Genomic DNA, 14,838 nt, shown 5'->3' with positions numbered 1-14,838 from the left:
GAGAAATAAAACAAAACTAAAGTCTGAGTTTAAGATTCCTATTTTGTTTGTGGGGAATTCGATTCTATGCGTGTGCTTGCAGAGGATCAAAACACATTCTCAATAAATTATAGGTCAATAGCTTGGTTTAGAATACTAGGACAAATGATTGATATGTTGTGAAATATGGTGTGATTGTCATACATATAAATGCATGAAGAAACAAGGCAACGTGCAGTTGAAGTCTTCAGTGACACCAATTAAAGGATCAAACCTAAGACCATGGCCGTCTTTGAGATTTTAGAAGTTTTGTGCGAAATTTATAAAAGGGTCCTCCTTAAAATAGTTTTAATTTTTAAAAAGTATGACAATTTATTGATACTAGAAAATATTCACTTAAATCAAAATAAAGTCACTTAATATTACAATCTAGTGGTATTCCTCTTCACTTGTATGTGAAAAGTCTTATATTCAATTTTCATTAAAGACAAATTTGAACCATATTATTGTTAGTCTATTGTGAGTCTTAAACCACTTTCCCACCTTCTTAGCATAGATAATATCGTTTGTTCAAAAAAAAAAAAATTCAAAACAAACTTTAATACTCACTGATTGCATGTTTACAAATGTCCTTAATGATAAATAAAAAGAGCTCTAAACATAATCTTCATTAAATAATCAAAAGCAGTTCTATCTTAAACAACCAAACATGAAGAAGAAAAAAAGCATCAGACCTCTACTTTAAAGTTCACTTGAATATATAATAACGTTGTTATATTATAAATTAAGAAACTGTTGTTTTTTAGGATGTTATTATTGACATTCAAAAAATCTTATTATACTCCAAGTTTTTATGTTTAGAAATAAAATAAAAAAAAGTATTCTTTATAAGCAGTGCACAATGCGGTTTAAAGTGCTAACAAAAGCAATTTTTTAAATATAGAACATTATTACATGATGTTAGATGACAAAAGCTTAGGGCCCCTTCAAATTTGGGACTATGTGCAACTGCACCATTCGCTCCCCCTCAACGCCCCCTCAACCTAGACCTCTCACTCACAAGTGAAAAGAAATATTATTAGACTGTAATACTAAGTGACAAATAAAATAAGTCTTAGAGGGATGAAATAGTAAAATGAATGAGAGCCGGTTATTTTTTATGGATGATAAGGCTTTCCTATATAAGGAGACCTTTGTAATGTAAAAATTTTCCCATTTTTTCTAGGTGATTTTTAACGAAAAGTTTCCGGTACTGTTCACTTCAACGAAAAATCACGTTTTTACACTAAAAACTCAATCATGATATTATTCACTTTACTCTTTATTTTGTCCTTATCGTTAAAACTCAAAGTTTTCAAACCCTTTTCATTAGTTTTTTTTTTTTTTTCTATATACTTATTTCAATAAACAATTTGTGCCAACTTTACTCTTTCGCTTGCACAACAAAAGAATAAAGCATAAAGAGTCATGTTGTACAGCAAGCACCCTCTTTTTTAGTAGGATTCTCTTCCCTCTTCATCTTTATTTCCTTCAATCTTCTCCTGTTTAAATGGTTACGATTACGCCACGTTTACATCTTGTTTTGAATTTTTATATAGAGAATAAGACAAAAAATAAAAAGTGTGAGAGAAACGGATGAAAGGAGATGATAATAAAAAGAGAGAAAATCCTACTCCCCCTCTTTTTCATGCTTGTTTTATATTTTCCATCAGCGGACATATGTACATGTTTTTTTTTTTTCTTTTTTTTTTGGAAGAAACATATGTACATGTTTTTCAACTCACTTTTTCATTTGGTTCATGGTGGGACGACACATGTTTCATGGAAAAATCTTAAAAAATTCTCTCTTTTTCTTTCAATTTTGTGTTGGAAGGCGAGGATTCTTTTTGGAACCGGATTTCTAACGTTGCGAGAAAGTTTTGTACACACAACTTTTAACTTCTCATATTCCTTTTTTTATTTATAATTATGAATTGAACAAATCAAACGAAAACGACAAACAAAATTAAACATATGTGTATGAGGCTAAAAAGGGTATGTGGTTATCATTTCCATTGTTTTTTCTACGTGCACCTTTGTTTTTGGTTTGGTGTAAACCACATGGTTTAAGACTTCGGAACAAAAGGAAGGAAAAAAAACACTAAAACTAAAACATTCTATCGTATATTTCTCGAGCGTTGTCAGGAAACAAAGACTTGAAAAAATATACAAGCCTGTGGGTTGATACGAAGAATTAGCACCCCTTGCTCCGTTTCCTGAAACAGAGAATATTGGTGTCCGAGAGTTCAGTTTGTTCCTGCGCGCATTGCTAGTCTCAAGCAAAACAGACTAGTTTTTGACACCTTCATCAAGGAATTATGATTTCACTTTGACCGAAAAGTCAAGCTTATAAACTATTTTCCCTCCTTAATCACAGTTCATCCTTCGTTGTTACGCAAGAGGTTTATCCCTCAACTTCTTGTGATTTCATTGCAATACCGTTCTCTGTATCTAAGCTGCGATATGAAACTTCTTCTTTTTCTTCTGTATTCTCTGACCGGTGGAGCTCACTGTCATGCTTCGCTTCATCCACATCGCCCTCAAATGCCATGCTATAAGAAGCATCTTCCTGGTTTACGCCCCATGATTTGTCTTCTGATGGAGTTGGTGAAAGGGGTACAGCGTCATCAATTAAGTCCGCAACTCTCACCTTGTCAACCAAACCAATCGTTAGTATACATAGATCATTCTACTGCATTGTATCAATAAGATTTACATAATAATTCTAGTAGCTCAACTTGACGTTGCTATAACTTTTGCGTCTTCAAAATGTCACGAAGGGCATCCAAGGTCGCATGATTATACAAGAAACAATGAAAACGAGGGGGAAAGATAATGAGCAATAAGATTAGACAAAGCAATTTCAGTGTAGGATGCTTGCAAGTACCTGCATCGGTTGCAAATCATTAAGTTCTTTATCATCAGTTTTGCTCACTCCTTGAGCTTGGAGCTCCATGGAATCCCGAATGAGTTGACGAAGAAAGTTCACATCATCGGACATAACTCCAAACCCTTTCAAAAGCTTGGAGCCCAGCTGCAAACTCGTCTGCATGAATTAAAATATTAGTCTGGTGTCAAATTGTATTAAAAAAAGACTTGCTAGTTATGTATTCAATAACGCAAACAATAGCAATCAATTAATTTGATACCTCTGCGCTTTCCAGAATAGCATCTGTTGCACCTGATTGCTTCAGTTCTAAAAGGTGCTTGAGATCCAGAGCTCTGGCATAAATTGGGATCTGCAATACAGAACTTTTACCATATTCAGACCACAGTGGAGAAGTATACGAAAAGGTTTAAAATCCAGAAGAAAGGAAATGATATTGGCAGGAATTTAGCCTTGATAGTACTTGAGCTGGTGCAATCAATGTATAGCCAAAAAGGACTGGGATTCTCAAATCGAATTGGATGCCAATATCAAATTCATTGGTTCTACAATGCCCTTCAAATCAGAGTTCAATGGGAAACTCCTTGAAGCACAAATGGTATGATCTCACTCGGTGTGTATAAGCAATATTTCTTACTCTAAACTTCTATGATTGTACGCTGTATAACTAAACCACGTCATGGTCCAGATGAATACAGTAGAGCTGGAATGAAGATAATGCAAAATGGGATGGGGTTTCCCCACACACACACAGAGACGTGCTGAAGTCAGTGGAAAACTATATGAAGAAGAGGAAAACAAAAACAATTTCAGGCTTCATCTAAAAAATGGGTTTAAAAACCACTGAATGTCCTACATTGAGTTGAAATCCAAAACAAGAGAAGCTCAATTCAACGATAATTCATGCAGCAATAGCAAGTTTGAAACCTGCGCTTTTAGCCCAAGATTGGATAACATGGACCTTACATATAAAACATGTTTAAAATAAGGAAAAATGTTTCTATCAAATCACAAGCACTGAAACTTCACAAGCTCCTGACAACAATTTTTTCCCTTTGATTTGGCTTCTAGTGAACCCAAATACAGTTTCTGTCCTCTTGTTGTTTTGTCACAGGGCAAGGACTTTTTCTGTCTACTTTGGTTGATTGCATCCTATGTGCTTATAATGGATTGACGAGAGAGAGAGAGAGAGAGAGAGAGAGAGAGAGCGCATTACCGCTGGGAAAGCTTGTCGAAGCCTTTGAACGGCCTCAGTAGTTTTACTCCTCGCAGTGTACATAACCATGACAGCTTTTGGGGAAGCGATGCCAGCAGATTGCAAAACTGCTGGACGTGATCCATCCCCATACAGAATTGGAAAACCTAGTTCCCTAGACGCCTGTAAATGGAATGGTGAAAATAGTTTAATGTCATCACCAAGTATATCAATTTATCCTTAACATACGTAAAAGAAAAAAAAGAACCGCAATAAATATATAGATTTTCCATTTGTTTAAAGAAGATGTCAAACTTCAAGTGTCAATCAAAAAACTAATATGGTTTAAGGAAAATAAAATGAAAACAATAATAAACTTTATCTGGGTAGCAAATTCCAATCTGCATATTCAGCATATTTGACTTTTTCAGCACTGATTCCCAGCTTCTAATGCAATTATGCAATTAGAGTCCCAAAACAACATATGATATCTAGATTAGAAGGTGTGTCTACCACAGTTTAGCTCTTGAGGCTTGTTAAATATAGCGTTTATGATATCGAGATTACTGCATTGTTGATGAGATCTTTACTGTTTTCATGCCATCAGAAAATATTACAACTAAACCAAAACCAATTTGGTGGGTGACAATCATTTCATTCTCAGGGGGTGTAAAATTATATAGTACTTTATACCAGACAATTCAAAATCCACTGTTCTGTTGAAGTTATTAAAACCAGACTCCCTCAATTAATTGTGGCAACTAAGAAGATTTCACTTGCTTTATTAAAAGTCATCAACTATTTCAGACTAAAAAAGAAGTCATTCAAATATTTCGGACTGAGCAAGCAATCATTCATATCAAATCCTCTTTAACATAGAAAGCAACGAAAATAAATTTCATTGACCTTCACCACAGAAGGATCCAGATCAAAAGCTACAAACGGCCATCCCAGATTATCGCTATTTATCCCGGAAGCCAATGGGGTGGACAAGAAATTGGCAAGGACCTGGACATGAAGGAAAGAGAGCAAAAGGAATTACAATAGGATCAGAGACCCACAGCCCAATCGCAATTATAATCTTGCAGAAGAACATAAGTTAACCTTACCTGTCCCATTTGTCCAAATCCAAGAATAACAACAGGTTCACTTGAATCAAAGTTCACCACCTCAGCAGTTTTCTGTACACAATTGTTCAAAATTCAGGCACTAAATTGAAACTGAATATATGGGAGTATTATAAATAAAAAACTAATTCAGAAAAACTGGATGGCTGTACTTTATGATTTATCATAAATAATTATTAAAAGGAAAAGTAGAAAAAAAATTGATTAGAGTGAAGAAACTTCAAACGGTTATATTCAGTTTCTGATAAAACGTTAAACAAGTAATGTTATGGCCTTGTAATTTAAAGAGTTGATGCATGAAAAATCAATCCAGATACATCAATGCCAGATTTATCATCAATCAATTCCAACTTGATGTAGGAACTTACATCCTCGGCACCAAATTTGTCATCAATCAATTCAGCAGCCCTTCTTCCAGCATCATTAAGCAATGGGGTCAATGCCATTGACAAGACAACAACAATTATAAGCAACTTGTTAAGCTCGAGTGGAAGTACACCAAGCCTGTTTTGACAAGGCAGGAAGTTATTTAAACAGATAGAAATCCTGACATGTTCAGTCATGTTATTATTTGTTTGATATAATGAGTTATGAGCTACAACTCACCTATTTGCAAGCGAAAAAACTACAAATCCGAACTCGCCTCCTTGAGATAGAAGCAGTCCTATTCTTACACTTTCTTGTAAAGTAAGTCCAACACGAGGGCCTATTGCTGTTATTATCAGTGTCTTGATGACAATCAAACCTGCCAAGAGAGAAAGCACATTCGGCCACTCTCGGAAAAGAAGCTGCATATAAAAGAATATATGACTTATATAAGAGAAAAGGAAGGCTAAATTATGAATGATTATTCTGTTTTTTTACATTATTGGTGCATCTGTAAATGTTGTATATGAAAACCGAACACGAAGATAGATATGTTAATGTCACACAGGTCAAAAAATCTTTATTTGGTTATTTATCAAGACAATAGGATCACTTACCAGATCAATAAAATAATTAAAGGAAACAGAATAAAATGCATAGGCATAACCAAGTTTACTGTTTTCATACAAAAAATAAATTAGGGACCATTTTGGTGCCTTAGTTCACTAACAGTATTCTGTCATTGAAACATTTAACAAAGAGAACCGTGTGAAAACAAGCAGGCAGCCACACAAGTATCCAAAAATTGCTTTTCAGAACAGAAAACTTTAGAACACAAGCTTGAAACCAGAAACATCAAACGATGTTCGAAACTAAACAGTACTTATGTACCGGCATGTCAATGGACGTCCCTGTAGTTACAAAAAATAATCCAAGAAGTAGGCCTCGAAATGGCCTTATATCAGCTTCAATTTGTGTCCGGAAATTTGTTTCCGCTAACAGTGCTCCAGCCAAAAATGCTCCAAGCTGCATATATAGTGAAACTCAACTATTACATAGATAGAGGAGGTAATAATCTCAGATATTCTACATCTATGAGAAGGAATATCAAACCGTATCACTGAAACCCAACTTCTGGGTGAGAAGTGAGGTCCCTGCAACTGTCAATAAGCAAAGTGCAACAAAAGCCTCAGAGCTCCTTGCTTCTGCCACAAACTGATTTGACAAACTTAATTTAGTGGCCAGAAATAAAATATATAAAGAGTTTAAGCCGTTCTGTTTGCCATGCGCACCTCAAAAACTCGTCTAAGAAGGAATTTTCCTCCAAGAGAAAGAATACCGAGTCCACCTAAGGCTTTTAGACTTTCCTTCAGAAGCATTGGCCATATACTTTCCTCTGCTAGGTTCTGAAGAAAATAAAAAAATGAAGGAATGCTGAATGAGTGACTAGTATCTGAAAGCAGATAAAATGTTTAAAAAGAAAACGAAAAGTAATAAAACAGCACAGTCAAGATAAAAGGTGCAAAAAGTCACGACACAAATCAGGGATGGTTGATAAAATAAAATTTACTCAAAACATGAAGCCGTTGACAATAAAAACAGGTTTTCTGTATTAATAATTTAACAGAATAGAAGCTAGCTTCATCAAAAATAAAATTCCCTACAAATAGAGTGATATTTTCCAGCAGTAAGTATCCTTCACTGATGATATATTTTGGATCAGACCTAGAAATTAGAATTGAAAATTGCCAAATCAATTTAAGTTTTTTCGTTGGATTTTCACTGGAATTTCTTTCTTCCATACTCCATTCTCTTCACAGAAGACATTGCACAGATTACATAATGAGATGAACAGTGGTCTGCTCATCTTAAAGAGACAAACCACCCAGTACTCACGGTCATACAATCAATTCTTTTTTATATTATATAAGGAGGCAATGATTTTGTGTTCTACCATCAGTATTCAGTAATCCTAATTACATTAACACAATTGCACATTCAGCTGTAATTATGTAGTTAAAAGAAAATATTAGTTGAATTTCTCATATACCTGGCTTTCCAGCACTGGAAGTATGACTAACAGAGGTACGACTGCTATGTCCTGAAAATATCAAGTAGTGGGGGGCCAAAAGTTACCGATATCATACTCTTGTTATATACTTTGCATGGCAACGTTATCAAAATCCATAACGGGAAGTAAAAGAAAAAGCAACAACACTGCTTATTCCATTCAATTCAACAAATCAAAACGAACCCAAAAAGGGAAAGAAGAAAAAATATTACTCCAAGCATGGTTTGGAATAGAACCTGTAAAAGAAGTATCCCTAGAGTTGCTGACCCAAATCTTGTAGGGAGTTCACCTTTCTCTGCAAGTAGCTATATATTATGCTATGTAAGCAGCGATATCAATGGTCATCAAATATATTACATATAAATTAACAGAAAATTTATTGGCACTAGGAATAAAGTACACACTCTGCATTGTTGTCCATTTTAGAACTTGTAAAAGTTAATGAAATTGAAATACTGGATACTCTCAAAAACTAAGACAGTGAATTCCCCACACTAGGATCTTATATGTGTAATGTGTTACATGGATTATGCCCATTCAAGGGACCAAAATTTGGATAAAAGATATGATATGCTGGGAAGCGGATAATACACACATGCATGCTTATTGTAATTCTTACTAAATTGTTATGCTTTGTTTGCTGGTAAGGTGTTATAGTCAAGTCATACAAGCACCATTAATACCAACGATAAAACAGCAAACCCTGCCAACACTTCCTTAGACAACTATTTCTACCATTATATTGTTAACGTTCAACTTCAGGTGTATTTGACAATTAATCAAAACCAGGTAATCTCCTTTTTAGATTAATAGTTCAGCTTCGATTTAAAAATGTGAAAACATTTGTTACAAATAGGATATGTAATAGACAGGACACAAGTACTATATTTCATAGGTCATACAATATGTATGGTGATTGAGATCTTGGGCAAGCTTAAAAGCATGGTTTTAAAGTTTGACAACAAAGCATCCTTAACTATGAAAGGGACTTTAAGTTTAGAGCCAGTACAGCTAAATTCCTGGTCAGGTTAACCCAACAACTGAAATGTCATGGTGTGACTGCAACTATATAGATTGCTATTACCCCTGGTAAGAAGTAAACTATCATCAAAGGGTTCTTACTAAAACTTGGAAAGAAAATGAAATATTTAAAGCACGCCACTTTAGCTTAGCAAGGGGAGAAAGAAGAAGGAAAATTATCACTTTTCCTCGAATATAACTAGCCATTTTCTTCCACTGCTATATCTGGAATCATAATAGCAGCTAACTGAAACAGATTTCTTCATTTGAAAAGTTCTGCAGTTCCATATTTAAATTACCTGAAGTACAAAAGCTGAAGAAGACAGGGAGAGAGCAGCACCAATCACTACGGCTTCATCAACGCTTCTAATGTTGACCTATTATGAAAGGAAGAACATAAAATAAAAATTAAAAATGGCGAGGACAAGGACAGAGGTCAATGTGCATCATACTCGAGTTGGTGACACTGAAAGACAAACCAATAGTGATTTTAAACATCAAGAAGACCTGCTAACACAACAAATCTATCATACTTGAATATTTTTACCAGGACAAGCACTTGGACAAAGATAATAAAGAAAATTGGATTACCACTATAACTAAATTAGTTGTCAAATCTTTACGAAAACTAAATTATACTCGTTGGGTTAGCCCAAGATGTGAGGGAGGGTGGAGTAATGGGTTAGGATTAGGATGGGTGCAGAGCTTGAACCCCTTCAATGTACAAAGGACACTTGGGCTAAAAACTAAATTATACTCCTCGGGTTATTTGCGTAATGGATTAGGAATAAGATAGGCCCAGAGCTTGAACCCTTCCAATGAACCAAAGACCAAAAATATATCAAACAAAGAACACAAAAGTAAAACCATCCTGAATTTATGGACAGAAAGGACAGATAAGAATAATATCAGACCTGATATGTTCAACTAGCCACTAGCTTACTGACCTTGCCCATAAGCTCAAATCTTATTATCTTAATAAAGTTAAAAAGTATGTTCCCATAAGTTGAAACTAAAAGAAGAGAATAATAGAACAAAACCGTAAACACTGCACCTAATGTGGATGCAATCCTGAAAACTATATAATAAAGTGGAATCAAACAAGTAACTAAGTCAAAAATTCAAATATATAACAAGAGAAGACGAATGGTAATACCGTGTTACATATAGATGAAACAAATGCTAAAAGTGTTCTACAGAACAGAGCTCTCACCAAATCGGGCCTTGAGTTAAAGAGGAACGTCAAAATTTGGGTTCCAATAGCCCCATTAGGTGGAAGTTCGAAGGCTGTGAAAGCAAGAGTAGATAATACGACCTTCAAGAGGGAGAAAAAAACAAGGTCAAAAATTCAAGCGGCACTATAGATGGTCATTTGTGTTCTTCCATGCAATTGCAGCATTCATAAACTGCAAACAGAAGCTTAGCATAAAAGATCAGGGCAAAGAGCAATTATAGGACTACATAATGACAATGGTGCCATTCAAAGGTGTTTAAAATTATTAATCAACAGCACCAAGTATGCTTCCAGCTATGCTAAAATAACCGTTCATGGAATTTTCCCACAACAAAGACGTTGCAAGAGCCGTAGCCCTTAAGAAACGCAAATGTCCCTATGCATATTCAATCAGAAGTTCAGAACTTTAATTATAATTTTATATCAACACTTATTGATCAACACACATACACACAGACACAAAGTAAGAGAGAGGTGAATCTAAAAAATGATATTTGTTACTGAAAAGTAATTTGTTATATAAATAGCTTTTCACAAAATGATATATATAAAACTATAATTAAATTATTTGGTTCCTATCAATTAATTTGTTAAGCGAACAAAACACTGAAATGCAACGTCCATTTCTTCCTCCTACTTATTAGCAACTCAATTCCTATCTTATTCCATTCCATATGAATACTCTTCTTCTTCTTTATTTTTTTTGGGTGCCTTATAGCTTTCCAGAATACAAATACAACCATAAAATCTGAAATAACCTCAAAACTTACATTTTTCCAGTTATATCAATACCCTAACTACTCCAGTTTGAATTTCATAATTATCCTCAATAAAGAGAATACTACCGTCTAATTTACACAACCAGATGGACACTAGAAACACCAAGTATTTCTTTTTGTCTACAAATTACCTGAGTTAATCCCATTCCAAAGGCAAATTTTGCAAGAGCCTTTAGGCGCGAGAATGAAAGCTCCAAGCCCATCTCAAACAGCTGAAAGGGAAACATAACAGTCAAACAAAACAATGTAAAAGGTTTGCACTAACATATCACCATGAGAGGAATATAAGCTTATTTAGAAATCATATTCTTTAACTTTCGGGAGAACACAAATTGCAGAAGAAATGGCACAAGCATCTAAGAAAAAACTATGCAAAGCAAAGGACACTTCATCAAAACACCTTCCCAGGTATTTCCCTGTCCATAATCTGAGGTAAGTCCAGGCAGTGAACCCTAAGTATTAATCCTCTTTTTTACTCTTAGTGTCACAGTTAGGTGAATCCGGTAATAAACCAATAGAAAACTAATTTAAGATGGATGTACTTATGTTTGAGCATCATAAGGATTCGACGTAAGATAGGAGTGTTGGGCCCTCCCCCTCCTCCTTTATGTGGGCTTGGGACCCGCAGCCGACCCCACTTAGTGGGATAAGGCTTTGTTGTTATTGTACTTATGTTTGAGCATTAATAAGTACACACGAGAATATATATTTTCATTCTTTCTATGAAGTACACAGGGGTGGCCGAAGCAAAAAGAAGAAGTTCTGTCTTCATAATGGAAAAGAATTTTTCGCTTATCTCAAGTGTTAGGCAACCACTAGACCTCAAAAACTTAAGTTAGAGAATGGGCCAAGCATGCATATCAAGCTAACACCCTCCTTCCTCACCTGCACCTCCCTAAACAGCAAAATATGGGAAATGCCAATAGGAGGTTCAAGGCATGATCTCATGCGACTCAGGTCTGATACCCTGTTAGACATCTACTGAACCCCAAAAGGATAAGTTGTTAGGGAATACACCAACTACGTATATCGGCAATGACCATTTGGAATAAAGGCATTTAGTCTCCACTTTGTTCTTGAGTCAAATCTCATAGATAACAGTAATTGAATATGAAAAAAAATGAACCAATAATGTAAATCAAGCTAACACAGAGGGCTATCACAGGTGCACAAAGCAAGGTGATGAATTGCAGTATTCATAGACATGGTACAGGTACAGCATAAGAATAGAAGGCCAGATATTATTAACTTTTCTGCCAGTAAACATCAACAAAGAATGCTTACCAAGAAAAGAATCCCCCATTCAGACAAAACTTTCACATCAGTAAGATTCCGAATCAAGCCAAATTGATTGAGTGTAATCCCCGCAAAGAAGAAACCAAGTATCTGAAAACCATAACGTATACTGTATTTCATCTAAGAAGTGATCTCGTGTAAATTTTACAAAAATAACAATAATATAGGTGCGATACAACAACAGTCTTACAGGACTAGCTTTAATGATCTTGAATGCTGGAACGATAATGACAGTAACAGCTAAGAACGTCAGAGTATCAAATCCCAAATCATTAATGACATCAGCAGCGCTGGCAACATCAAGTCCTGCACGTATAATCCGCAATCTTTTTGAAAGGACTGGTCTGTGGTTTGAGAAATAAAGTCCTCTCCATCCGCATACAGAGGAAGCTAGTAAAGGATTTCCCAAGAAGTTTCTTGCAACAAAAGGGGGATGCCTTGTCTTGTAATTAGTGGCATATGATAATGGATGCAGTTGCTGCTTACTGGAATACGGAATAAAAGAACACCCAGAAAACCGTGATATGGACAGAGAGCAGGCCATAAACGGGCTCTTTTGTTTGACAGTGTTGTATCCCTGCAAGGAAGAGAAGACAAGATATAGGCTAGATTAACTTAAACAATTATACTCCACTATCAAAATGCAGGAACAAAGAAGAATGGAAAACTTAATGGCTTTCGATTTTAAACAAAATTCCGAAAGTTTGGCTGATTGCATGTTCTGGTTTCCTGTTGTGGATTGAAAACTTGACATAATATAAGGAAAAATTGGCAAAATGTTGAGCACATAAATAAAAGTCTGAATTTTTGTTCCCTACTGATGGTGATGGTCACCAGGTACAAAAGAAAGACAACATCTTTTCAGTTCATCATTTGGTACGCATGAAATATACAGAAAAAGGATAACAAGTAGAAGCATATTTACCTTAGAGCTTTCAAAATAAGTGAGTGACTCCAACATAGTGCTGAGGCTGATGACACAAGAAAACCCACATTGAAGAAAAGAAAAACCCACGACTTATGTTGCTTTTCTTACAAAACCCACAATTTAGTTATGCAAATATTTGAGGAAAACACAGAGAGCTAAATCATTTGAACCTTCTTAGTAAAAGATGGGAGAGAAAGAGAGGGAGAAGCAAAAGCTGAGGACGAAAAGTGCACACGTTTGAGGCCTCCTGCCTGCCAATGTGTTTGAAACGAGAGAGAGAGATATAATCCAATAAGCTTGGCTTGCATGCGACTGTGTGTGTTGACAGTTTGTGGAGGAAGGGCAGGGTGTGAGGCAGGCGTTGGAGCAACGAGAAATGGGTTTCAAGTCACGTCAACTAAATGACAAAAGCCAATCTGATTTTTCCTTGATACTGTTCCACCTGGCGATTTCCAAGGCTGCAAAGAACTTGCCACTTGTAATTATCTGACAAGAATTTTTAGCAGATAAGAGAATAAAGAAAAGAATCACCACCAATGTTTGTGCAAGTCTCCTTTTTCTTGGTGAAATTGGCTTTAGCTTTTACCACCAGCTAGCATAGGTATGAAAATATGAAGGTACAAGGGATTAGAACGGGCGAGGATGTGAATGATTGGGGCTCATTTGGAAGTGCTTTTGAAATGACCGAAAGCGCTTTTGATGACATTGATTGAGTGCCAAAATCACTTTAAGTGTCTTTCGGAAGAAGAACTAGATATGTGCTTCTTGCATGAAGCATTTAAAGTGTTTTTCTATAATCCACTTAGATTTTTGCTTGGGACTGATTTAAAAAAAATTTCATCAAAAACGCTTTCAATTATTTTAAAATCACTTTCAAACGGCCATGGATAACAACCTCATATGTTAATGGGATACCTTTATTTTTCAAGTTACTTGTACCTAAATTGATGGTAACCATTCCTATTTTCATACATGGTAAGTGAACATGACCTCAAGGTAATGTCGTAAAGTGGGCGATGACTGAATGAATATGAGGAAAATAAAAACCCGCTTCTAACCTCGTTTAACATCATGCTTCCTCCGAAGCTTTCATCTGAATAGTCCTGTGGGAGGGGATAACCATCTCTCTTGCCAATCCCCGGGGTATTAGCAGCCTGTTTCCAGCTGTTGTTCCCCTCCCACAAACAAGTTCTGACGCGTTACTCACCTGTCCGCCACTGGAAACACAGAGCACCTCAAGATTTACAGCGTTTCCGCTTCCATGGGATGTGCTTAAAGCCTCTCCATTTTTCAAGCAATCATCACACTTCATTATCAGGTGCTAGGACGAATGAGATTAGAGTGCATATAACTTTTTCAAAGGGCTAATAACAATTCTCTTGAATTCTAGTAGCGCAATTCCGAGTTTTTCTAGGTTTCTCATCTTGGAAACCTACTTGAAACCGCATATGAAAAAGAAGGCATCATCCTCAGTTATGCAGCAACAAATTAGAAACTTGACGAAACCGTCGGCATTCATGGTAAAATATAGAAGCTCGCTCTGCTGCGCTGTCCTTAATCCATGTCTTAGTTGTAATCAAACCTTAACGGGCTAATGTCTTATCAGATCAAATTGCATTATTGTGTACCCTGATTCCGAAGGTTGTCTTTCTACAAAATCCTTTCAAGCTCTACCGCACGTAACCATTAAACCGTACTATTGTAAAGAAATTCACACACAGAAAGGATGTATATTCCTGCAACCCTCTCACAGTAATAAACCTCACCAGCAGCTGAAGTCTTTACAATGAGGACGGACGCAAGATTTTCTTTTACTCAATAGACATCATATAAGGGTTTCCCTACGACAAACGAACAAAACCATGTTATCCTTTTACACAAATCTTCCGTTAAACCAAGGTGACTATACATCAGAAC

General features: G+C 35.8%; 1 protein-coding gene across 1 annotated transcript; it reads right to left on the bottom strand.

The window, feature by feature from the left end:
- Window positions 1-1,999: 1,999 nt before the first annotated feature.
- Window positions 2,000-13,385, bottom strand: LOC103957842 (K(+) efflux antiporter 3, chloroplastic-like). The gene is made up of 20 exons (XM_048581048.1): window positions 13,092-13,385; window positions 12,919-12,964; window positions 12,184-12,570; window positions 11,982-12,083; window positions 10,829-10,909; window positions 9,898-9,999; window positions 8,984-9,061; window positions 7,901-7,969; window positions 7,644-7,694; window positions 6,886-6,999; window positions 6,707-6,808; window positions 6,485-6,619; window positions 5,834-6,015; window positions 5,596-5,731; window positions 5,210-5,281; window positions 5,007-5,108; window positions 4,122-4,283; window positions 3,168-3,257; window positions 2,906-3,064; window positions 2,000-2,668 (listed from the first exon to the last, which is right to left on the bottom strand). The coding sequence occupies exons 2-20, from the start codon at window positions 12,952-12,954 to the stop codon at window positions 2,423-2,425; spliced, it is 2,406 nt and encodes an 801-aa protein (XP_048437005.1). The 5' UTR covers window positions 12,955-12,964; window positions 13,092-13,385; the 3' UTR covers window positions 2,000-2,422.
- Between the last annotated feature and the right edge of the window lie 1,453 nt (window positions 13,386-14,838).

Source organism: the organism of the source record quoted next, unplaced genomic scaffold (genome assembly GCF_019419815.1).
Source record: "Pyrus x bretschneideri cultivar Hongxiangsu unplaced genomic scaffold, Pyrus_bretschneideri_v1 Contig16, whole genome shotgun sequence".
Lineage (NCBI taxonomy): Eukaryota > Viridiplantae > Streptophyta > Magnoliopsida > Rosales > Rosaceae > Pyrus > Pyrus x bretschneideri.
The sequence above is the reverse complement of the archived record's forward strand: the minus strand, read 5'-3'. Positions and strand labels throughout refer to the sequence as shown.

Bases quoted from the DNA above. Each gene is read 5' to 3' on its own strand.
- LOC103957842 (XM_048581048.1), bottom strand. From the start codon at position 12,954: ATGTTGGAGTCACTCACTTATTTTGAAAGCTCTAAG. The intron at 12,571-12,918 runs GTAAATATGCTT...TCTTCCTTGCAG, and splicing joins CTTATTTTGAAAGCTCTAAG to GGATACAACACTGTCAAACA. The intron at 6,016-6,484 runs GTACATAAGTAC...TTTTATATGCAG, and splicing joins GGACGTCCATTGACATGCCG to CTTCTTTTCCGAGAGTGGCC.